At 44.1% G+C, this 23,478-nt stretch overlaps 1 protein-coding gene across 1 annotated transcript; it reads left to right on the top strand.

The window, feature by feature from the left end:
* Positions 1 to 507: 507 nt before the first annotated feature.
* SETD7 (SET domain containing 7, histone lysine methyltransferase) lies at positions 508 to 22,710 on the top strand. Its single transcript, XM_032685920.1, has 8 exons — positions 508 to 618; positions 5,447 to 5,576; positions 9,850 to 10,051; positions 12,098 to 12,287; positions 13,927 to 14,008; positions 15,084 to 15,201; positions 15,485 to 15,642; positions 16,573 to 22,710. Exons 1-8 carry the CDS (start codon positions 579 to 581, stop codon positions 16,751 to 16,753), a joined length of 1,101 nt encoding a protein of 366 aa, XP_032541811.1. The 5' UTR covers positions 508 to 578; the 3' UTR covers positions 16,754 to 22,710.
* The last annotated feature ends 768 nt before the right edge of the window (positions 22,711 to 23,478 follow it).

Here is a 23,478-nt window from a genome sequence, read left to right as displayed (position 1 = left end):
GTGGTTGGGCACTGAACAGGCTCCCTGGGGAAGTGGTCACAGCTCCAAGCCTGACAGAGCTCAAGAAGCATTTGGATGATGCTCTCAGGCACATGGTGTGAGTTTCGGGGAGGTCCTGTGCAGGGTCGGGAGTTGGACTCGATGATCCTTGTGGACCCCTCCCAACTCAGCATATTCTGTGATTCTATGCTTGTAGAACTCTGTTATCAAAGAGCAGCAGGTCAGTGCTCCTCGGCGTGAGGCGGGAGAAGGGGTGTCACGGCACTGCCAAGGGCCCACAAGGACGTGCACTGCAGCGATGCCAACCGCGGTCAGCGGGCCGAGGGGGCTGGGCTGGCGTTCTCCAGCCCTCCGTGCCGCTCGGCGCCGTGCGACAGGGTCTCCCCAGGGGACACGTCCCCGTACCGCCACCGCCGCGTCGCTCAGGGGACGGTGGGCGTGGCCACGGCAACGGGGGCGTGGTCAGGGCGCGGCCCCTCCCCCGGCAGGGGTGGGCGGGGCGTAGCGCGCGCGGCCGCGCGTGTCACAGCGGCTGCGCCTCGCTCGCGCCCGCCGCCGCCACCGCCGCCGCCGCCGCCATGGACAGCGACGAGGAGACGCTGGAGGAGGTCGTGGAAGGTGCGTGTCCCGCGGCCGTGGGGAGCGCGCCCCGCCGGGCACGGCCGGCGCCGCAGGGCACCGGCGGCCTCCCGGGCTGCTGGAGGAGTCTGGGGAGGAGCGCGGGGTGGTGGCGGCGGCGGCGGCCGGAGCGGGGCGGCCGGGGCCGGCGGCAGCGCATGACATCAGCGGGGCTTATGCAACGGGCGAGCCGGGGCCGCCGCCGCCGCCGCGCACGTGGCGGGGTCTGGGCCGGGGGGAGCCGAGGCCACGGTTCCGGGCGGGCGCGCTGGGGGCCGCCCGCCGCTGAGCGCCCCGGGCGCGGCGGGAGGCTCCGGACCCCGGGCACGGCGGTGGCGGCTGCTCGGCTCTCGGTGTCAAAAATAACTAGTGTCACAAATAAACAGTCGGGGATTTTTTTGCCGCTGCCGTGCCCCCACTCGCACTCCCGCAGCCCGCGCTCCCCCGCCCCGTGCGGTGCCCGGCGCTTTTCCCCCAGCGGTGGCGGAGGGACCGGGGGATGCCCGTCCTTGGGGAGAGTGCAGGGAGCAAGGCGCTGCAGTTGCGCACCTGCAGATGGAGAAGGGAAAAGGAAAGGCGGCTGCAAGAAATAGCCGTGGCCACATCCATGGGCAGCGGGGCGGGAGCCATCCGTAAGGGAGCGGGGCAGGCCACCTCCTAGCCAGTATACACGCGCTGTGTGTGTGTGTATACACACCTCTATATACACCTGCATATACACGCCTCTTGTGAGTGGAGGACTAACCCTTGGAGAGTTTCAGACCAGAGGAGTGAATTACTCTCTGGGAGTGAATTAGTGGTGGAAACCTCCTTGTCACGCAGGAATGCGGCTCCCCAGCGCAATGTGTCATCCCGTGAGGCACCCGGGAGCCGGGCACGGCTCTGGAACAAAGCACGGCATCTCTGCGTGAAGGCGCCTGATCCCCAAAAGGTTCCTCGCGGGGACCGCGGCCCTGCCGGGAAGAGCGGTCCTGGGTTTTTCAGATGCTGGGATTAAGCGCACACGGAGCAAGGAGCTGCCCGCGATGAGATGCCGGTGTAATGCTCATTGTTCCGCCGTGGGCTGCTCGCATCCCTGTGGCAGGAGGATTAGGCCTCAGAGCATGTTGCTCCAGCGAAGGCATTTTGCACGGTGGCTTAGTCTGACGACAGATGCGAGCTGAGCAGCTGCTGCTCGGATCTGGGTTTGTTGTCTCTGGGTATGTGGTATTGGAGCCGAAGGGAAGCTTTGCTGTGTAAAACATGGGTGTGAGAGGACTGAGGTACGAGTGGGGTGTGCCCTGTGCCCTAAGAGACATGGTTTTCCCCTCCTTTCCCTCCCCACTCCTCAAATCTGCCGATGGCGATTGTGTCTGGGGCAAAGAGTCATAGTTTTGATCCCTATGTCACAGATAAATACACATTTGCCTTATCTTGGATTTGCTCAGCATTCAGCTAAGGAAGCGAATTTTCTAAGCATGTTTTATTCAGCAGTGTATATGAGTATCTCTGTTTGAATATCTGTATACGGGTATCTGACAGGAGCAGGGTGCTCTGGGGGTTAGGATGACTGGATGGTTTTGCATTTGTCCAAAGGAAGTTAGAAATATGAAAGAAATCAGCACTTTTTTTGGGGGGGGGGGGGGCGGGGGGAGGTTGGTTTTCTGTTGTTATCCCAAAAAAATCCATCTGGCACCTTTGTGGCCAGAATCTTTTATTGATGATGCACGTTGTGTGTCATCTTTTAAGTAATACCGACAATAAAGGGCTTTTATCTTTGATTTGTGTACATCAGTGGTTCCGGTAAGTGACCCCATTGTGAACTAACCCCTATTAGTGTAATTCCTTTTCTTGAAAAGGCTGATCTTAAGAGGAAATCTTGAGAGACCCTTAACGAAGTAACAAAAGTGAAATATTGCAATAATTTAAAAATATGTTTACACCTTTTAGGTTTGCTTTTCCAAATGGAGGAGAGTGATGAGAAAGGGAAGTGGAGCACACTGCTACCACTGAAATAATGAGGACTTCTTCCATTGACTTAATCTGAAACAGAAAGCCTAAGGCCTCAACCATACAGGAAAAGTTGCATCTATGTTATGAAACTTGAAATTTCTTTTTTCCCCCCCCTATTGACTAAGAGAGACTGTGTGTTTCTTGTTTTGTTGAAGTGAGGGGGTGACAGTTTTTATTTTTTTTAATAAGGGGAAATATCTGGCATATTAGAATAACTGGATTCTTTGTATTGTGGCTGAGATTAAGACCCTCTATAGAGGCCATGGGATCAAAGCTGACCATTTAAGTCTGTGATATAGTCTCTGTCCTGCTGTGCTAAAGTCCTGACATGCGCTCTGTGTGTAAGCATGGCAGCTTTTGTGCTGGGCTTTGCATTCCAGCAAAATCTTGACAAAACTGAATAGTCACAGAGAACAAAGTTGCAAGGGGCTTTTTGTTGTTGTTGTTGTTTTGTATGGGTTTTTTAATGGTATAATGTACCAGTATTGTCAGTATATTTTTAAATCCGAGTTTTTTATAAAAGTTTTGCCCCTATAGTGAGGGGGAAACTGGTGCTGTGGTGTTTAGGGTTTGTTAACTTACACCAGTGTACCCTTCCCATTTTGATAAAATCGAGGCTTTTAATTAAAACTGTAAATGTTGATATAGATTTTTTGGTTCTAAAAGAGGTGTCCCCATAGAAATTTCACCGACCTTTTAGTTAAATTGACATAACTGCTAAAACTTTTCACTGCTATAGAAGGAGTATCCTGACTGAATGTGAGTTAAAAAAGCCTTTTTTTTTTGTTTGGAAAGAGCAGCCTCTGTTTAAAGAGTTCTTCTTCAAAGTTATTAAAAACCTTCAGTGATGGAGCTTTTTTCCTTCTGCCTTTTGCTCTCTCTTTTTAATTTATTATTTCTCTCACTTCGGTCTGTAAGCAGTGCCTGATTGGTTTTATTAACTTCTTAAACTTTTAGCTGTTTTCGGTCTAATTGGGACTGAAGACTTAAATGTGCAGGTGTGAGAGAAACTTTGGGGAGCATGCATGGGAAGGGTGAAGGAGGGAATCCTGGCTCTTGGACAAGTTCAAATATCTCACTGGTATTTTCTCCTGTACACCTTTCTAGGTGCATTTCCATACTCAATGTATCATGTGCAGGAGATGGGTAATGAAGATGCACAACCTAACTTGGTTACTTTGAGGAACATTCACTTCTTTTTTTCCCATCTCCTGTATGTCTCTCTCTCTCTCTCTGTTGGTTTTTTTTTAAGGTAATTTTACTTTGAAATAGACCAAAGTTTGGAAATAAATCCTGACAAAGCATCCTGTGCATGTGACATTTTGCTGTCTCAATCCTTCTGGTAATTGCAAGGCTTGGGCAGGTCGTGTGCCTCATAGGAACCAGATGTTTACCGTGCCCTGGCTGTGACGTCCCTGAGGGGCCGTGGAGCATCCCAAGGAAGCAGTAGCTTATGGTGATGTGAGAGGAACACGTGGGCATGTGTGTACTCTCTGGGTACCCTTGTCCCTGCAGAACCTTCAGGGCTTGCACAGATGGACCTCTGAAGCCACATAGGTGGCTGGCTTTTCCCACTGCTGTCCTGCACAGTCCTGTTCCCTCTCTGGGCATAGGGCTGGAGATCTGGTAGTACTGAGGTGCCTCTGTCTGGTTTCCTGTGTCAACCTGGGCTGTAATTGCTTCAACTCACACTGAAGTTTGTTTCTGCCTTTCCATGTGTGTGTTGAACGTTTTCAATTTAGGGCAAATTTGGTCAGGGGAGAGCTTGACCCAAAGCCTGTAGAAGTGGAGGTATGTGCTGTCTCTCATAAGGTACGTATGCATCACCAGGAGACTTGGGGAATCTGAGGTCATTTTTTATTTAGAAGCATGGAAGAACATAAATATAGACTAGCTTTTATTTACTTGACAGTTTTCATGCAGAATTTATACCTGCTGAAATGTCACGGTGGGAGTTTGTTACACCCTCCCAGGTGTATCACTGTGCTGAGAGCAGCCCTGCTGAGCTCTGCAGCCACAGCAGTGCTCAGGACTCCAGCTTCACACAGGTAAACCAGGCAATAACCATCCTTTAAAGCACTCTTATGCCATTTTTTCTGGGCTTTGTAGGACCACTCAGAGGTGCAATAGGAGCCTTATTATGCTTTAACTTAGTCAGGTTGTGCTGGTGAGGATCCACGTATGTTGCCCCTTTGCAACAGCTGTAATGGGGAAAACTGATATGACTGGGAAAGGGAACAGGATGTAAAGTGAACACATCAGGAAGGCATTGGAGAACAGTGTTTAAAATATTAAGTACCAAGTTGACTGACATACTGCAAACATTATAGATATTACATACTTTTATTTCTTTAAATTCTTGTGGATATAGCTGCAAGGTGGCACACCCACATTATTGTGAGGCATGTATTTATCAAAAGAAAAAAATCAAACCTTTTGTTACTGTGTGTATTGAAGTGTAAATTTATTCTGTTCTCACCAAGAAACACATGTTTTAGACAAAGAATTATTATATATTTTTGAAGATGTATATTAATATAAGTTAGAATAATATAAAGCTTGTTTCTTTTAGAAACAATTTTTGCTTATTATTCTCTTCTCTCTTCTGTCTCTCTTCCCCTTTCTTTTATCCTGACCCTTTTTTAAATGATGTGTTACACAAGTGCAAACTTCACTTGCACTGAGTCTCTGGTCACTGTTCTAACAGCAACGATTTGAATTACTGTTTAGTACTAGGGAGCTACTGCATTTCAGGCATCTACAGAATGTGAACAAGTTTGAAATTTTATGTAATAATTAATGTGTTCTGTTGTTCTTTGTGTGGATTTTATTTCAGGGCATCTAGATGATGACGGGCTGCCACATGGATTTTGTACAGTAACCTACTCATCGACAGACAGATTTGAGGGAAACTTTGTGCATGGAGAAAAGAATGGCCGTGGCAAATTCTTCTTTTTTGATGGAAGGTAGACTCTACCTCTTCAGTTTTTCTTCTATATTCTTCCTTCTGCTGCTGACTTTCTAGATAAGGTTTCTCATTAAAAACTATTACTGTAAAGTTTGCTGCTGCTGTAGCCATTCCTCTGTAGGTTTGGGGGCTTTGTGTCTAATATGGTGCTTGTAGTTGTTTCCTGGTGGGAGAATACAGTGGTGTGAGCTCTTTTAGTACTGTAAATTAGGAACTAATTAGAAACCCTAAGAACTGGGAGGTGGTCAGAACTATTAGAAACCATGCTGACAATGGCTTGGACATCAAAGTTCAAGTCCATAACTGCAGATGGAATTCTTTGTCTTATAGTGCTGTACAGAGAGTGCTGGTGGACTAGGAGCTCCCTATGCCAGCCCTCGTGCACAGATGTAGGACCTTGACAGAGAGGCTTATCCTCTGTTTGGTCTTGGAAATTGTTTAGTGGTTCGAGGACTGAGTTAAAGACAGGTTTGTTACCAACTCTAGTTAATCCTCTGCTAGTTGCTTGTGGCCTGATTTACTTTCAGGAAAGCCCCTATAATTTCCCTTCTTTTCGCTGGGAATTTGACAGTGAAATCGGGCCAGTCTGTGCCAATGCATGTGTTTTCTTCCCAGATTTTCTTTACGAACACCTTGTAAGTCTTCCCCCCCACTGCAGCATTCCTCTCTGCAGTTGCCCAGAACTTCCTCCAAAGGAGCAGCAGATGTATAAAATGACACGATTCTTCATGGTTTTGCAGCTGTCAGTGGCACTATGAATAGCAGCTGTTAAACTGACAGTCGTGCTGGGTCTACTCTCCGCCTGCTCAGCAAAGTTCTGAGCAGGAGTGGAGGTATTGTGCTGTCTCAGTGAGTCAGCTCCTTGTCTGTATTGGCCTTTGCAGTTGTTTCATACTGGAGATTGTGGTTTGTTTTTTTTTCATGAGAAAGATAATATATTCATTCAGTTATGCAGAAACCGATCGGGCCTCCAAGCCTGGATGAAGAAAAATCCCCACTGTTGTTGGTCATGGGCTTATTAAATCTGCTCTGAGTAACTGAAAACCAGGACTGCCCAGCAGCTGACTTTTCCAAAATAGCTTTTTTTTTTTTTTAAATTGGCAGACAGTGTCTCTATGGACACATGTGCATAATGCTTCTGTGCTTGTGGATGATCTCAGCAGAGCAGTTGCTGATTGTACAGTCAGAGGAACTGACCTGCTATTTTGTTTGTAGGGCTGCTTTTCCGTGTAATCCAGGGTACAGGCAGTGCTCTGTGGGAAAAGCCGGGTTGCTGCTGAACCTTTTCTCTACTGCTTCAGTGTTGCCAGCTCTTCTCTCTCTCTTTTTTTTTTTTTTGCTTGTATAATTTTCATAACCCTTAAAAAAAACGGAACAGTTGGCTACTGATGACTTCAGGAAGTAGCAGAATGAAAATATGCAAAAATAGTCTGTAATGTGTTTTTGGAAGATGGGGTATTTTTATAAGACATTACATATTTTAATTTAGCTAAAGCAGCCTTAACTGAGCAGTGCCTAATTACTGAAGATGTAAGATCTTGCTAGCCCAGCTAGCAAGATTGAGGTGCTCTCTGAAACGGATCGTTCTGGAATCGCGATGTGTTGCAGGAAGAATGACCTGGCATAAAACAGGACATGCTGTTTCCATTATCTGTGCCACGGGCAAGGCTGAGTGCTCATGAAGAAGAGAAATTAATCTCCAGAATTTCTCCAAACACCTCTCCCTTTGCAGTAAGTTAGCTGGTTTCAGCACTCCTGGGTCTGTTTCCCTGGCAGGCTGCTGGTGAAGGCTGACAGCTGCAGTTGGGGAGTAGCTGAGTCCTGTCAGATATTGGACAGGCTGCAGTGTAAGCACTCTCATTTTTTGAGTGTTGGGGAATAAGACTGGCTGCCTGGCTGCCTTGTTTGGTCAATGAAAATTTTCCCCTTTACTAGACTAGCTGCCCCCTTCCTGTTGATTATTTAAAGGAATGAAAACCTGGAATGAAATATCAGCCAGGTTTTTTGTCCCTCTTCAAAAAATGCAACACACCCCAACATATTCTTTCAGAGAGAGAAGTTTCACCTCCGGCATACTCCCTGTTCTGCATTGTGTACTTGAGCTTTCCTTGGTGCCAGCACTTCTGGAGTGTACTTTGCAGGGCACTTGGCGCAATAAGGGCGAGCCTGAGAGCCGTGCTTGGCACAGAGCTGCAGCTGCCCTTCTCCCTTAACTGGAAACTCCTGTAAACTATCTCCCAGAACACAGTACAAAACTATTCTTTTTGGGAAAAAGTTTCCGATGTTCCCATGTGGGGGGAGTGAGAGATGAATAGATCAGTTTATATGGATGTTAACGTAGTACCTGGAGCAGGGGAGGACATTGCAGTATTTCCTCCCCTCCTCACCCCCAGCTCTTACCACGCGTTTATTTTGTAGGTAATGAGTATCTTTAGTCCCTTCTAGGCATAATGGATAACAGGAAGACAGCACACCTGACAGATCTTGACTTTAGTAAAACTTTATGTTATCAGAAATATGATCATGTGAGAAGAAAACCAGAGAAATATAGGCTAGCTCAGAGTTTGTATTAACAGGATTTTGTTTATGGAAGACACAGAAGCTATTTATTCCTCTTTGTGCTGGTCAGGTCTTAGCTGCAATCATCATGTCTGGCCGCAGACACGACACTTTGATAGCTTAAGACAGAATGTGGAGCAGGGTGGAAATAACTCAGAAACTGTGAAAAGTATAAATATTTTAGAGAACCTGAGTTTGAAGGACATGGACTTTTTTCTTCAGATTCTTTCTTTTGATTTCCTTAGATGAGGTGGATCTTTTGGACACTATTTGTGGCTTAATACAAAGAGAGAACATAGAAATTTGAGTTACAGTAAAAGGTATTTCTCCAATACTGAAGCACTGTTGTAATTTAGCAACTTGTTAACTTCAACTAATATAATTAAGGGTAACAAGAAGGGGTTTTTTTGTGTTTTTCATTACTTAAACTAGGGATGGCTACTTCTTTTAAAGGGCATTTCTGCATGTGGACTCTGTGTGTGTTGTCAGCTACAATGAAATTCAAATCTAGTGATCTGTGATAAACTAGAGGGGAAAGTGGCATCATTTATAGTCAAGTAAGAGCACTGATTCCTGGTGTTTCCCTCATCTACCCTGCTCCTTCCCTGTGCTGTGGTGCAGCTCTGGAGCAACCTGGATCAAGAAATTCATCTGACTGAAAAATAAAATAGTTTTCCTGCCCCTTCCTGTTTTGCATCTGGTTTGCATTGAGGCTTTTACTGTAATATATTTTCCCATGGAAACCTCAACCAGCTTGCCAAAGTTATGTAAAAACAGAGCATGAGGCTTTAGAAACGAGAAAGTGAATTCTGGAAAAAAAAACATTCCTTCTGCAACTCTTGAAAATCTGGTTTGTAAAATCATGTAAAACACATAGAGTCGTGTGCTCACAGACACGTGTTTGGGCTTATACCTTAGATGCCTTCATCCGAAAAAAAACTAAGCAGTGAAAGTATGTGTACTGCAGCTGACTGTTAGCTGAGTGTGCTGGAGGAAAAGCTGAACAGTTTGTATTCCCTTATCCTAGTTCTAACATGAGAAAGAAGTAACTGAGTAGACCCCCTTTTATGGTTATGCCTTCATTCTTTGTGATGCAGACTGCAAGGTGTTACTGTGCCCTGTCTAAAGGGTTTGCAAGACAAAACCAAAGTGAAACGTTTCTTTGTTCAAATCCAAGTGCAGCACTAGTTCTGTTTGACAGGCTGTGTTCCATTTTAATAGAAATACATGAAAAAATGACAGTGCTTTTAGCAAACTCCTGTACAAGTGGCTGCTAAGTGTGTTGCTGGGGAGCTGATACCGAACTGTAGCGGGTTGCAGTTCGTGCTCTGTCGTGGTTCATCTGTCTGGCAGCTCAATTTCACCTCGCCAGAGAGATGTCGGTAAAGATCCACGCATGGCAAGTAGAAGGTCCAGATGTGAGAGTAACCTGCTTGAGCAATAATTTCTCCTTTGACCAGGAGTGTCCATTCACTGCTGTAAGTTGCTGTTCCAACCTACAAAAGAATGCTGAGCACTGTGATTTAGATGAGTGATGCTGTGCCCTTGCAGCACACTGTGATGAAAGGACACTAAGTTGTTTTCTGCCTTTGGAGCTCCACAGAAACAAGTTTCTGGTTTTCCTCTTGGCTTTCCAGTGTGTTGAGGCTTTGGGTTCACCTCAAAGAGAGGTGAATAGTTTTCCACTGCTGTTTTCTTTCTCTCTTTACCAGCACCCTGGAGGGGTACTACGTTGATGACGCCCTGCAAGGCCAGGGAATCTACACTTATGAGGATGGAGTGGTCCTTCATGGCACATATGTGGATGGAGAGCTGAATGGACCAGCCCAGGAGTACGACAGCGACGGGCGGCTGATATTCAAAGGGCAGTATAAGGACAACATCCGACATGGAGTCTGTTGGATTTATTACCCAGTAAGCCTGGCCACCTGCTCTCTTTATTGCACAATATGTACCTTTCTTTTCTCCCCAGCTGAAACAAATACCCACCATGACTCAGTTATCCAAAAGTCAACACACTGAAATCTGGGTAAAAGATCTGTGCATTCTGATTTTTGGAAAACCCAACATACAGTTAAAGCTTTTTGGTGTTGAATGCTTGCCCAGTAGGCGAGATTCAGCAAGGCTGCAAGATACCTCCACTGTCTTCATCTTCCAGGGAACCCAGCCCCTTGGAAGTGCATTTATATATCATTTGTATGTAATGTAAAATAATATGTATAACGATTTATGCATTGTCTCTCTGAGTAGTTTTGCCACCTTGTAGTGGTGGCTGCAGGTGAGGAGCAGGGAAACCATGCAAATGATTGCAGCCTGCTGCTCTTATTTAATTAGACCTTGTCTCCATTTCTGCAGGGTATGCTGTGACATCTGGCTTTGCCCAACAAATCAAATATGAGGGGTATGAGAACTGTGCCTCTGAGTAGAGTGTGGACAAGTGCTTTGTTAATTAAGCAAGCCAGAATTTTATCTTTCTGAATTTTCATTAAAAACTTTCACAAAAATGTTTGTTGTTCTTCTATAGCCATCCTAGTTAAGGCAATAATGGTTGTACTAGTTTTTAGGGTTTTTTTAATTTTAGTTCCTATTCAGCCTTACACAGCACTCCAGACTTGAACCTTTCAGTCTTTACCTTGTGCCAAGAAGGGGGAAACATCTGCATGTAATTAAGCTGCTGGTCAAAACCTAATCTATTTCTGTGCCACATATGGCACAAACTTTAGTTGCAGATTCATTTCTAAATGCTTACCACTGGCTGTTCATTTTATTTACTGGTTTTCACTGTTGCTGTTAAGCATGTGCTAGGATCAACAAATGCTTGGTGAACACTGCCAAAAGATTCTCAGTCCTAGTATATGAAATACAAACAGCTGACCCTTCAGTTCGTGTATCTCCTGCTTCATCTTCCAGCTGTCAAAGTGTTGCTGTACTTTCTGGAAATGTGGGTAATTAGAGGTTGTTTATCATTATCATCTTGCCAGACTTAAGGATGCGAAGTGTTCCAAAAAAAACGCCTTTGCCATGGAAGGAATTCTTTCTTCGTGGTTCTGTGCAGGATGCTATATGCACAAATTTTTCCAAGACTTCAGGTTCTCTGTTCCCCACTACAGCTTGCTTGAAACTCTTTTCATCCTTGCAGCTGAACAAAATGGTGTCACTTTGAAATAGAGTCTGTGCGCAGTGGTCTTGATCTAAATCAGTCTGTCGCCACATCACACCTGCTGGTTTTGCTCCAGGGTGTATTTGGAGAGGCTTCTTTGTCCCTTTTGAAATAAACACAGGTTAGACCTGTGCTAATCCATGCATCTCATTCTGCAGTTCTGTAAATAGACATAGCCCAAGTTGCAGGCAAATCACAGATGGGAAAGCCCAGGGCTAAAATTTGTAAACCTGAGAGAGGAAAAGTGTTGCTGCTGATGGCTTTCAGCAAACAGTTGTTCTCATTGAGCACCACTTGACATTGTCGGGGGGATACTGGGACAGAGACACTCTCCTGTCATCCAGCAAAACTTTTTTTTTTCCTTAATAGGCTCAGGTCTTTTGAGGCACCATGAATTAGCAGCGAGCAAGGCAGCGTTTAATTTTTTTCTTTCCTCCAGCACAGTATCCTACTAACCAAACTTGGACATCCGTGTGGCTTTGGGCCTTGATTTGCAGACTCTTCACATAAAAATTTTGCCAGTTGGAACTCCGTATTTGTGTCACATGGAAGGAAAGACCTTGGGTTTTACCTATTCCAAACAACAGAGAAAACCCCGTTCACTTCTATTATCAGTTTTATACTAAGTGGAATGACTTTATCCGGTTTCTTCTTGGGTCTGCTTTCTCTCTCATTTGCACAATTTCATATCTGAACTAGATTGCTTTTTAAAAAAGTTGGGGAAACTCCTTTTCATTTAAAATGAAGACAGTATAGCGTAACTGAATGCCTTGCCTTTTCTTTTTTGCCTGTGCTTTCAGGATGGAGGCAGCCTTGTGGGAGAAGTGAATGAAGAAGGGGAGATGACTGGAGAAAAAATAGCCTATGTGTATCCAGATGGAAAGACTGCATATTCTGGAAGGTTCATAGATGGAGAAATGATAGAAGCAAAACTGGCAACTTTGACAGCTGTCGAGGATGGGAAACCTCAATTTGAAGTCATACCAGGCAGTAAGTTCAGCTAACACAGAAACTTGTATTCTACCAACTCCTTGCTACAAACAGCTTGGTTCCTATAATGCTCCCCCCTAGAGATTCTGGCTGTGATGAGTTAGTAAGTCTGTTAGTGAGAGTCCCCTTCTCTAAGTTATAAAGTTGGGTGGAGAGGCAGGTGGAGGGATTCCTTTGCCCTTGGTACAGGCAGGAAGTGACCCCTGCATGGTCCTGCCAAACTGCGTTTCATAGCCCTTCTCTCAGTCATGTGCTCGTGGGCACAGTCCTGTTTGTCACACACACCATCATCCTCTGTGCCAGCAGGAAAACCTGCTTCACCACGTTACTGCTGGCACAGTTACAGGCTTTTTGTTAGTAAAATAACTACAAATGGAGAGGGAGGCCATGGTTTGGTTGTAGCCCTGACAGCTGGCTCCGTGCAAGTCGGTGTTAGCACTGTGAATGTTCTGGCACCTGTGTCACTGGGCTGGAAGGACACAGGGATTGCAATTAGTGAACCAGATTCAGTCATTGTGTAACAGTCTGAGTCACCAGCACTTCAGTCTGTCTAGTCCTGCTCATAGAGAGTGGCTGTGAAGTGCATGGGGGCAGGGTGGTGTCTGTGACCTGTGTAGCCAGTGCTCCTTCTCTAGGGCAGTGGTGGCTTGGACCTACAGTTCTGGAGTGGTTTTGTTGCTCTGAGGTGTGTGTGATGTTTCAAAGGTGTGTGGGTTTAAGCTGCAGACAGGACCATCAGTAACAAGCAGGGACCATGATAATGCATTTAATTATTTTGCCAGCAGAGGTTGTCTCACTTGATATGAAACAGGCATATAAAACTCATTGACAAGCAAATGCTCGTGAGTTTATTTTTTAAATCTCTCCGTTGTGATAGCAAGTCAAAATTTAACTTAAAACTTACCTTCTAAGAGAGTGCAGTTGTGCTTTGTAAACAGGATTAAGTTATACTCTGGAGGAAGCTGCCTTAAGCTATAACAGATCCTGGACACCAGGGGCAATGGCCTTTCATCAAACTTTGTAATACTCTGTTTTGCGGGGGTTTTTTCCCCATCTTATTTCCCCCTTCATCTTAACCTATCTCCCAAATAGTTCTCTGGCAGTTGAGAGAGGGATGTGAGAATCTAATTAGAGGTGTACCACTGAATTGCTTATTATTGGCAAGAAACAAATGACTGTAGCATGTGTGTTCTCTGACTACTGAACATTATCTTCTGGCTGAAGTATCTTCAGGATTTGGACTAGAAAATACTTCATATTTTAAGTAGTCCAAGATTTTTTATAATTAATGTATTATTGAATGTATCCTTCTAAATTTTGCTTTGCTTTTAAATGATATTTTGAGACTGTGAGAGCGTTAGTTTTGAAAGACTGTCCAGTCCTCCATTACTAGTTGATAGTTTGAAGAACATACATATTGCCTTTTTGTGTTAATATTGCCACTCTAGTATGTTGAGGGGAAGAATCTTGCTGAAGGCTTTTTACAGGTACAGTTCTGTTTAGTACCTTTTTTTGGAAGCATAACATTTTTGTCAGACATTAAAATTTAATTTTTGAATGTCTTGATTCAGTTAAGGCTTGCATGCTTTCAGTGCTGCCAATTAGTTTATTTCCTTTGTTGATGTCTGGTTTTTTTTAGGCCCGGTATACAGTTTTGACAAATCTACTTCATCCTGCATTTCTACAAATGCCCTTCTTCCTGATCCATATGAATCAGAAAGGTAGGCTTTTTTCATTCTCCCAATGTTTCTTTGCTGTTATATATTTAGAGCCTAATTTTGCAAACCTTTCTCATCTAAAATTTTTAAAAAGGTTTGTAAGGGTTTTGTGAAATGGAAGCTGTTAATGTACATCAGTCAGCATTTGACTTGATTGACTTTCTTTCCGATTCAAAAAATGAAATTGCACTCTGGTGGATGAAACACAATGATACATTTTAAGAGATTAAACTAGGATAATTTCTTAGCATTTCAAAGGCATGTTCAGTCAAGCCCTGGACTCCACTATAGCCCACATATACAAAATGTTCTGACAAAAAATATGCTGTTCCCTGTTTTCTAGATGTGTAACTAGCTTACAGGGTGCTGCATTCAGGGTCTCTTGCTGGGTGGCATGTGTTGTACAAAATTTTCTTCCCTCCCTACAGATGTAGGAAAGCAGCAAGAGTAAATCATCAACCTGGAGAAAAGTGAGATACTGTTTGTGAAAACCCTGTAACGTCAAAAAACATTGCTCAGGAATTGCCTCATGATAGATATTCAGGAATATCTCTTCTGTGGCTATTCCACAATTATAGTTTTACCTAGACCTTTAGGAGACCTTGCTCTGTATATACCTCAACTGTAGTCCTTTCCTGATACTCTGAAGTATCTAAGTGATTAGTAAAATGCTGGCATTGATTTGCATTGAGTCTTTGAATATGTAGCACTTTACCTTCAGAACTCTTGCTCATCTGTGCATTCCAGCAACCTCAGCTTGGCAGGGACCTCTGGGATTTCTGGTGTGTTATTGAGGGCATTCCTGAGTTGCAGCCATCATTGAGAAGTAATAGTAAATTGGCACTTGCAAAAAGTAATTTTCAAAGTCACCCCCACTTCCCACCAAATTTCAGTTTTGCCAAAACTGTATAGAAGAGAGGAAGGGAAGTAGTTCCATTTAGAGGTTCTGAATTGTTATTATTGTTAGCTGTATTGTTATATTGAAGTATTAGTCTTTATCCCAGTAGTGTTGTGATAATACTTCTTGAAAATTAAAACTGTAGCCAGTCACTAATTCCATGCCCTCTTCCTCCTGTAGGGTGTATGTGGATGTCTCTCTCATTTCCAGTGCTGGAGAAGGATTGTTTTCAAAAGTAGCAGCAGAAGCCAGTACAGTGATGTCCTTTTACAACGGAGTGCGAATTACACACCAGGAGGTAAAGAAGAGAAAAAAGTCAGTCTGAATTTTCATTGCTCCTTCTGAAGTTTTCTTCTCACAGGATTTTATACCCATCACCTTCCCACCTTTAAGGTTTAATGTGATAGAGTTTAATTGAAAGAAAGTGCATGTTCACTTATGTATGACTAAAAAAAAGGCGGTGGGTTTTTTTTAAATGACGCACAGATGAAAAGCCTTAGTTGCATATATTTTGAATGTTGGCTTTCAAACTGCTGACAAAGTTGACCCCACAGACACTGGATTTTTGCCTTGTAAACTAGGTAGACAGCAGAGACTGGGCCCTCAATGGAAATACAATATCCCTGGATGATGAAACAGTCATAGACGTGCCAGAGCCCTACAACCACGCTGCCAAGTACTGTGCCTCGCTGGGGCATAAGGCCAACCATTCTTTCACTCCTAACTGCATCTACGACCCGTGAGTAGAGTGCTGTGTTTCGGGGTAGAAGCTGCAGCCCAGCTCTCAGGGCTCACAGATTGTCTCTGGCAACTGGATGAGGAGCAGTGCTGGGGTGGGAGCAATGAGTTCGGGCACTGAAGGAGTTTCTGCTCACCTAGGCTGAGTTGGAAATGGGCTGGCATTGCAGGTGCTTGATGTCTGTTGGGACTTACACCATGGAGTATCTTGAAGTTTGCAGCTGTGTTAGTTTTGTCTGGAAATCTATGAAATGCTTCTTGATTCTAAAATGCTTAATCACAGCTCTCTAAATCGTAGCTTGGCTAGGACTGCGCTGTCCTTTGCTGAGTTACTGATGCTTGACCAGCACCATCAAATGTGCTGTTGTTTTTGAAACTCAGAAAAAATAAGCATCTTGCTGCTCTGCACCAGGAAACTTTTCATGTAACCGTATGCTCATAGCAAGGTATAAACAAACACACCTGTGGATACATCTATGTAGAAAATAGTTTTCCTGCATTAAACAAGCCAGGTTCCTTTACTGTGGGACCCTGGGAGAAGATGTACAGAATTATGTTACCATTGTTAGGTGGTTAACCTGTACTAAGATGAGCAATTTAGCATGCTCTCCAGTCTCTCATAATCTGTACTGTTTTCCTGTCATGCAGATGGTTACCTCTGCAAACCCAAGGCATGTGGCAGTGATTAACTGTTTTATTTTTTGATACAAGCAAGCAATTTTGCAGGACTGTTGAAAAACTTCAGATAATAGAGCTACACAAAACTCCTTTGATATATCAATATTTTTGCTCTTATTCTGAAATCTTTATAAGGGTGATTCAAAGCAGTCTGCTCATCTGATATCAGACTATGCAATGCTGTGAGGGACTTCTGAAACTGTGAGTCTGTAAATTGACAGCTGAGCCTAGCAAAGGTGCTTTTTCCCCCTAGGTTTGTTCATCCTCGTTTTGGGCCCATCAAGTGTATCCGTACCATCAGGGCTGTGGAGAAGGATGAAGAACTGACAGTGGCTTACGGATACGATCACAACCCCGTTGGGCAGAACGGGCCAGAAGCACCGGAGTGGTACCAGCTGGAACTGAAAGCTTTCCAGGCTGCCCAGCAAAAGTGAAACGGGAGCGCCTTCTCCGTTCAGCAAACTGAAACAGAAACTTGGATCTATGCACTACCTTTCTACTGAAAACTGGACAACCAGGGATTGTTCATACTGTTGCATCATAAATTTGCATTCTGTGTTAAGAGATAAGTTTCTTGCATACTAACTAGGTTTGACTGTGTTACTCATAGAAGATTTAAAATTAGCTAGCGTTGCACCAGTCTTATCTGGAGAAATTATTTAATATTCTATACAAGATGTGGTATTCTTTGGTAGCTTCTGCTTTTGCACCATATGCAAAGATGCCAAAAGACTAGACAGAAACTAAAATGGGTATATTGTTCACTTTTAGTTGGCAGACTTAGTGTTGCTCTCTATCTGCCTAGGCATTATTGTGCAACTGCATTTTGCATATATGCCACTTGTGATGATAACAGTAATATTTTGATATTCTCTAATAGTAGCATAATTTTGCCTTTTTAAACCTTTGATCTGAATCTTGCAATAGAGCAGTTTATTTATTAGCATATAGGAGGCTGGGTTTTAACTCTCCTTTCCTCTTGTCTGAACGTTATTCTTTCTACAAATCCTCTTTTGCAGGAGAAAATCCTTTCTAACTAGTGGAAAGGCTTGTGTGTGTATGTGAGAGTGCTGTGTGTTGGTCTTTGTGGCTCTCTAAATAGTATAGCAACATGTCCAAACATAATATTTATCTAGCCTTTACGGCTGGCTTATTTTATTTAATTTATTATTATGACATGCAAATGAAACTGTTCTTTGCATGAAGATTTTCTGAAAGGAGAGAACAGATTCGCTTGTTGAAGGACTTTCAGAAGTTCATGTTCTGGAAGGCAAGGCATAGCTTGCATTTGTGTCCATGAGCTGGGTTGTGTATTTCACCTGTTAAAGCAGCCAGTTCTCAAGGCAAAAGTTCTGGCAATGAGGTGCTTGCATCTCCCATAAATCCTGAGAAAGGAGGTGTATGTATTTGGGGGCAGGCTGTAGTACTTGGTAAAGGAGAGCTGTATCTTTTGTGTGTGTTCAGTTGACAAAGCATAGCCTTGTAGCCATCTTTTAGTAGTACTGGCTTAAGACACAGTGAAAAATTAATATAGTATGAGGTATCAAAATAAGATTTTTTTTTTTAAAAAAAGAAAAGATATGAAAAGATTGTTTTCGAAAGACAAACAATGAATGTAAAAGCATCACTCACTGCTCATATTTAGAAACAGCAGTCAATCCATAGCTTTGTTGTAGCCAACAGTGGGGGGTTGTGAATATTCATCTGTAGGGCTGTGTTCTGGGGTTTTTCAGGGGTAGGGAAATTGTGCATTTTTCAGATACTGTACTGGTCTTGCCTAATGCTGTATAAGAGAGAAATAATGTATCGTCTCGGTCTGGATACTGGAGCCTTTCTGGGACTCTTGATGCTCTCTTTTGGGTTTAGCAGCTTAGGGAAAAACTCAAATGCATTTGCAACACTTTCTTTAAATGTTTGTAGTTTAAAGAAGTTTGTATATATGTAACATAAATGATTTGGGAATCAGACCTACCTTTCTATTGCAACACATTTTGGTTGGTTGCTTGAATGGTCAGAGGTGTCTGGGGAGCTGGGCAGGGAGGATGTGTTGGGGACCTGCAAGTGGAAGGATGAGGTTGCTGGTTTGTGCAGTCTTGAGAATCCTTGCTTTGGTACCTGAGCAAAGTTAGGAATTACTCATAAGAACCTCTCTAACCTGGGGCTCTGTTTATTCCCTGTGACTGATCACAAACCTTTCCCAGCACCTCACCATTTAAGCTTGCACAGAAGCTACTCTGTGCTTGTGCTGGGGCAGGGGACAGGTAGGCTCAGGGCAATTTGAGGTTTTCAGTGGTGCTCTGAATGTGAGCTGTGGCACCTCCTGTCTCTTCGTGCTGGAGACTCAGCTCTGCACCCCATCCAAGGCAGGTGGCTGGCAGGGACTGAGCTGAGAGTGCAGAGACAGAACTGCACCTCACAGGTGAGGGAGAGTTCTCAAAAGTCAGTCAGGAGCACAGTCTCAGCAAATAATCCTCAAAAGGAAATATGCATGACTTCATCTTTCCCTGCCTGCTCACAGGTGGTTACTTAAATCATCAGCCAACTGCAGAAGAGCATTCCACACTGGTAGGGAGCTGTCATGTGCATCTAGTGGATTATTCTGCCAGGACCATTGAAGTTTGCAAAATTGAGGCTGAGTTTAAGTGCAGGGAAGAGGGAGAGGGAAGATATGTGACTGAACCCTGCTGGGAATGGATGGTAACTCCTTCCACAGTCTTGATAACCTGCTTTGGACTGCTGGCCTCTCTGTGCTCACTGGAGAATTGTGCTTAATATGTTCTGATCTCTAGAGCTCCTTTAGCTTCATTCCTGATCAGTCTCTGATTCCTCTGCTATCTCCTCTTTGTGTGGAGTTGCTTATGTTTTGATAGATTTGTCAGTCTTCATATTGCCTGATTTTTGAGATAAATAGAAAATAGGTGCTCTTTACGTGTCAGGCTTGAAGATTGTATCCTAAAATAGGGAAATTCAAGGAAAAAAAGGCACTGAGGTATCCTGTGTGTTCTCCAAAAATTTGGTGACAGTCAGGCAGATTCTTTTGCACACTGGTGTAGCCTGGTAGCATGCCACAGTTGTGGCTCTTGTCTCTGTTAGCTCTGCTGTCCTTCTCTCTGCTCTGTAAAATCTGTTGGTCCTTCTATAGCTCCCTTCTTCGGTGACCAACCTTCTATAAACGATGTGATTATGAAGCTGCTTTGGCTTGATTCAGGACCAAGCCTTTTAATTCTTCCTTATTTTCTTTCTCTTTCTGGTCTGTTATAGTGGAGCTGGCTGGGATGGTTTTTACCACTGGGTAGCAAAAGGGCTCAGTGTGTCCTTCAGAGGTGTGCATTGGCAGCCACTGGTTCAAACACAGGTTAGTTACAGAACTCCAAATAATGCCTTAACTTGGTCAGTGTATTGCAGCTCAGCTTCTGGGGCTCACTAGATAGCAAGACCAGCTTTGCAAAACTATTTATCAAGTAGTATGATGACATATCTGTAGACACGAGACCCACACCAAACCACGGTTTTAATTTGGGGCAGAGGAAGAAGTCATTTTGCAAAAAAATCCGTTTGGGTCTGTGGGTTGCAGCTGACTGTTGGTGAATATGCAATAAATAAAGAAGCTCCACTTCTCAAGAGTCTGGCCAAGGACCTGTCCTGTTGGCACAGAAACTGGAAGGAGAGCTGATGCCTGTCAGCTGAGCCTGGGTGAGCAGCTGGCTCTCAGATAGGAGAACTTGGAATTGCTCTTTCCAGAGAAGGATCAGTTCCCAATGCCTGCCTTTAGTCTGCAGTGCTGCACGTGGCTACTCTGTGATGGGAGGGTTGTTACCTGAGTTCCTTATGAGAAGGACCCTGTATCAACCTGTATTAGGGGCTGCTGATGGTCTCTTAAAAAAAAAAATAAATCTGAAGTGGATCTTCCTGCCGTGGCAGCACAGCGTTTTGTCACCAAGAATACAGAAGCCCAGTTTTCTGGAGAAGTGATTAATCTTGGAGACAAGAGAGCATGAGAAGTTAGAGCTGAGAGCTACCTGCTGCTGGGTCACTCCTCTGGATAAGAAGGAAAAGGGCTTAAGCCGTGGAGGGGGTGTCTCAAGTTGAGTTTCAAGCTATAATTTTACTTTTGGGGATCTATTAAAATACTTGGTTTTCCTTCACAAATCTAAAAAGGCTTTTTTTCCTTTTTTGGTTTTGGTTTTATTTTTATAGTAATTATAAAAACCTACCCTTCATAAAGACCTGCAAGTCTTAACTGTTGAAAAAGTCAAAGGAAATATGTGGATGATGCTCTTCAGCAGTTGGAGCGAGAGCTGGGAGAGCTTTTTGACTTTTTCCACAGTTGCAACGGTACCCACTAGGATGGCCCATGCTTTTAATCACTCCTGGGCAACTCCCTGTGCAGGTTTTGGGACCTTTTGGAGGTCAGCTGCTCGGCTGTGCGGGGCTGCATGTTTTGGGAGTGACTGGGCAGCCTTCTCCTCAGCGCAGTCCTCCCGGATGCAGAGCTTGCAGCGTTGCACACAGTTGGCAGTGGCTGGGGTTTCTTTCCCGGGGTTGTAACCTGTTGCTGGTGTGTAAGCAAGAGCTCCATCAGGGATTTCACACCCTCTGCCAGGCACTGGAGGAGCAGAGTAGCCAACATAACCTGTCTGGCGAGAGAAACCGAGAAGTGGTGGAAATTACCACTTTTCTGTTTCCTTCCCAGCTGGCTGCCCTTATCCTTCAGTCAAAACCAGTGCTCAGTGCTTGGGTTGCACCAGGGACTGTACAGTGTCACTTCTGTCCCAGAGGCCTCTGTGATTTTTGTCCTTTCGCTCAATCTGATAGTCTTCTAGGAAAATGCTGCCGTTGCGATGAGGTAACGTGTCATACAGAGCCGGCCGTCTGCGGCTTTGTTTTCCTGTGGCACAGCAGAATCGCTGGAGTCGCGGGTGCCTGAGGAATTCACCTCCATGCACTTAAGAAAAACCAAATTGTTTTGAAAACAATGTTACTGAAGTGTCTCCTTACATGCTGGGGTGCTGCATTAGACGCCTCTTCCTCACTTTGCGCTGCGCTGTCGTGTGCTGAGAGCATCGGGGCGAGGAGAGCAGGCGTGGGGGCAGCTTTGCCCCGTGGGTGTCGGTGGGCTCCGCGCTCACCCGCGCCCTGGGGTGAACTTGTTCCTTTTGCTTCGTGTACTGGAAACATGAGAACTCTATTTTTTGGACAATGAATTTCTAAGCAGTCTTATAAGGGATTTTTAAATAAAAAAAATAAAATAAAATAAAAAGGTGCAAGAATGAGTGCATGTTTACTTGCCCCAGATCAAAGGTTTTGAACACATCTGTTGAATGGACCCTCCTCGTGGCGCTCTTCTGTCTTCGGGCAATGGAAGCTCCTGCTCTTTTCCTCTTACCAGTTTTACTGTAACTATATTTTTTCCCCCTAGGAGAAATATATATACAAAAATTGTAAGCAATTAAACACTGAAGCCATAAAATCACGAGTGTGGGAAGACCCTCTTCACAAGTTTTAACGTTTGTATGTAAAATGATGTTTGTATGAAATATTTTCATGGTAGAATGAATATTTAAACAAAAAAAGTTCCAGTAAGATCTAAACCAAATTTAAAAGGATGTCTTTTTGTAAGACACACGTGTAATTGAATACCAGTAAGTAGATAATTATTTTTTTAAGGGGAGATGCAACAAATGATCCTTAGAATTACAAATGGTCGTTTCTGCTATTTGGGAAAGTATTTATGCAGCATTACAAGCAGCTGCCATAAATAATTGCAATAGCAAGGCTAGTCACATCTTCAAGACATACCTCTCAGCTTGTCCCTCGTGATATTGTACAAACGACCCATCCCTCCTTTCTGCAGATTCCCTCCTAGAAAATTTTCCTACTGTAACTGTAATGAATTTAACTCTGAGCTAAGATCCAGACTAAAATTGTGTATTACTTAACAGTTTCTGCTGGGCCTTCTGCTATTTTAATACTCTTTAGCCCATAATTACTGGGTGTCTCTGTTCTGAAGAACTAAGTGCTAAAGAATAATCTTTGGGGTAAGCTTATACACGTGTTAGCGGTTAACCCCGGAGTATTTAACTTGTATACAGTACTTGATAGGTGTTTTATGACATTTGTACCCGAACTATGAGCCTTACTGAACATCTGTAGGTTTATTCATGACTTTTAAAAATGGATAACTCTAAGAAAGATGTTTACATGAATGATGATTGCCCTTCCTTTGATGTTATGAATGAGGTTTTTATAGTGTGTTTGGGCGTATGTGCAAGGAAGCAAGAAAAGTGTTTCTGGGGAAAAACAGACTTGACAAACATTTGTAATAAGTGAATTTTAAAGATCGCTTTAATTGCGCTATGAAGGCAATGCAGATATTAAAATATTCAACAAAAAAGTGTCGTCTCTCCTTGTTATTTGCGTGTTGCATTTTTGGGCATCCTCTGACCTCTCCCCCTGGCTTGTGTGTGCTGTGTGGCCAGGGTTGTTGCTGATGGAGGGGAGCAGGATTTCACAGAGTTAGCACACGTCTAGGCCGTGTTGTATAAATAGTGAATGAAAAGCAGAACCCTCCTGACACCACTGCTTTGGCGTTTTCTCCTGGCACCTTTGCTGCTTATTAACTTCTCTCTTTTTCAGTGCGCGTAACACGGGCTTCAGCTGTGTTGTGGTTTGGAAGAATATCCTCCTTGCATATGCCCATGTGTCTTTAACGGTTGTATTTTAAGACATGGGAATGTGCACTGGTATGTTTTTCTCTGAGGCAGTTGGATGTGCAGCAGCTGTGCCTTCCAGGCAGGTAAGCTACTACTCCTCTGTCTCCTAATTCCATGTATACATCCTGCTGGGTGAGTGGTGAGGAAAGGGACAGTGCTTTCAGTGCTGCCCTGCCTTCCTCAGTGCTTCAGTGTCTGTCTTGCTGCCCTCTGTGATCACACTTGCTGTGATCTTGGCCTCTCATGCCTATGTGCAAAGGCTGTGCCCTGCCCTCTCTACAGAGGGGGTGTTTGGACCCTGTGTAGGGTCAAAGATGCAGAGAGGACTTGTTTGGCCTTGACATTGCCCCTTGAACCTTCAAAGTCCTCGAGCTGGAAGGATCAGTGCTTGAGGTGTATTTGCAAACTGTGTGGGAAATGACACTGGGATTGTGGATGGTGCCAGG

Source organism: Chiroxiphia lanceolata, chromosome 4, assembly GCF_009829145.1.
Source record: "Chiroxiphia lanceolata isolate bChiLan1 chromosome 4, bChiLan1.pri, whole genome shotgun sequence".
NCBI lineage: Eukaryota > Metazoa > Chordata > Aves > Passeriformes > Pipridae > Chiroxiphia > Chiroxiphia lanceolata.
This window is presented reverse-complemented; position numbering and strand designations above follow the sequence as displayed.

Excerpts from the sequence above, each read along its gene's own strand:
- SETD7 (XM_032685920.1), top strand. The coding sequence starts at position 579 with ATGGACAGCGACGAGGAGACGCTGGAGGAGGTCGTGGAAG. Across the intron at positions 619-5,446 it reads GCTGGAGGAGGTCGTGGAAG|GGCATCTAGATGATGACGGG; the intron begins GTGCGTGTCCCG and ends ATTTTATTTCAG. Across the intron at positions 14,009-15,083 it reads GATCCATATGAATCAGAAAG|GGTGTATGTGGATGTCTCTC; the intron begins GTAGGCTTTTTT and ends TTCCTCCTGTAG.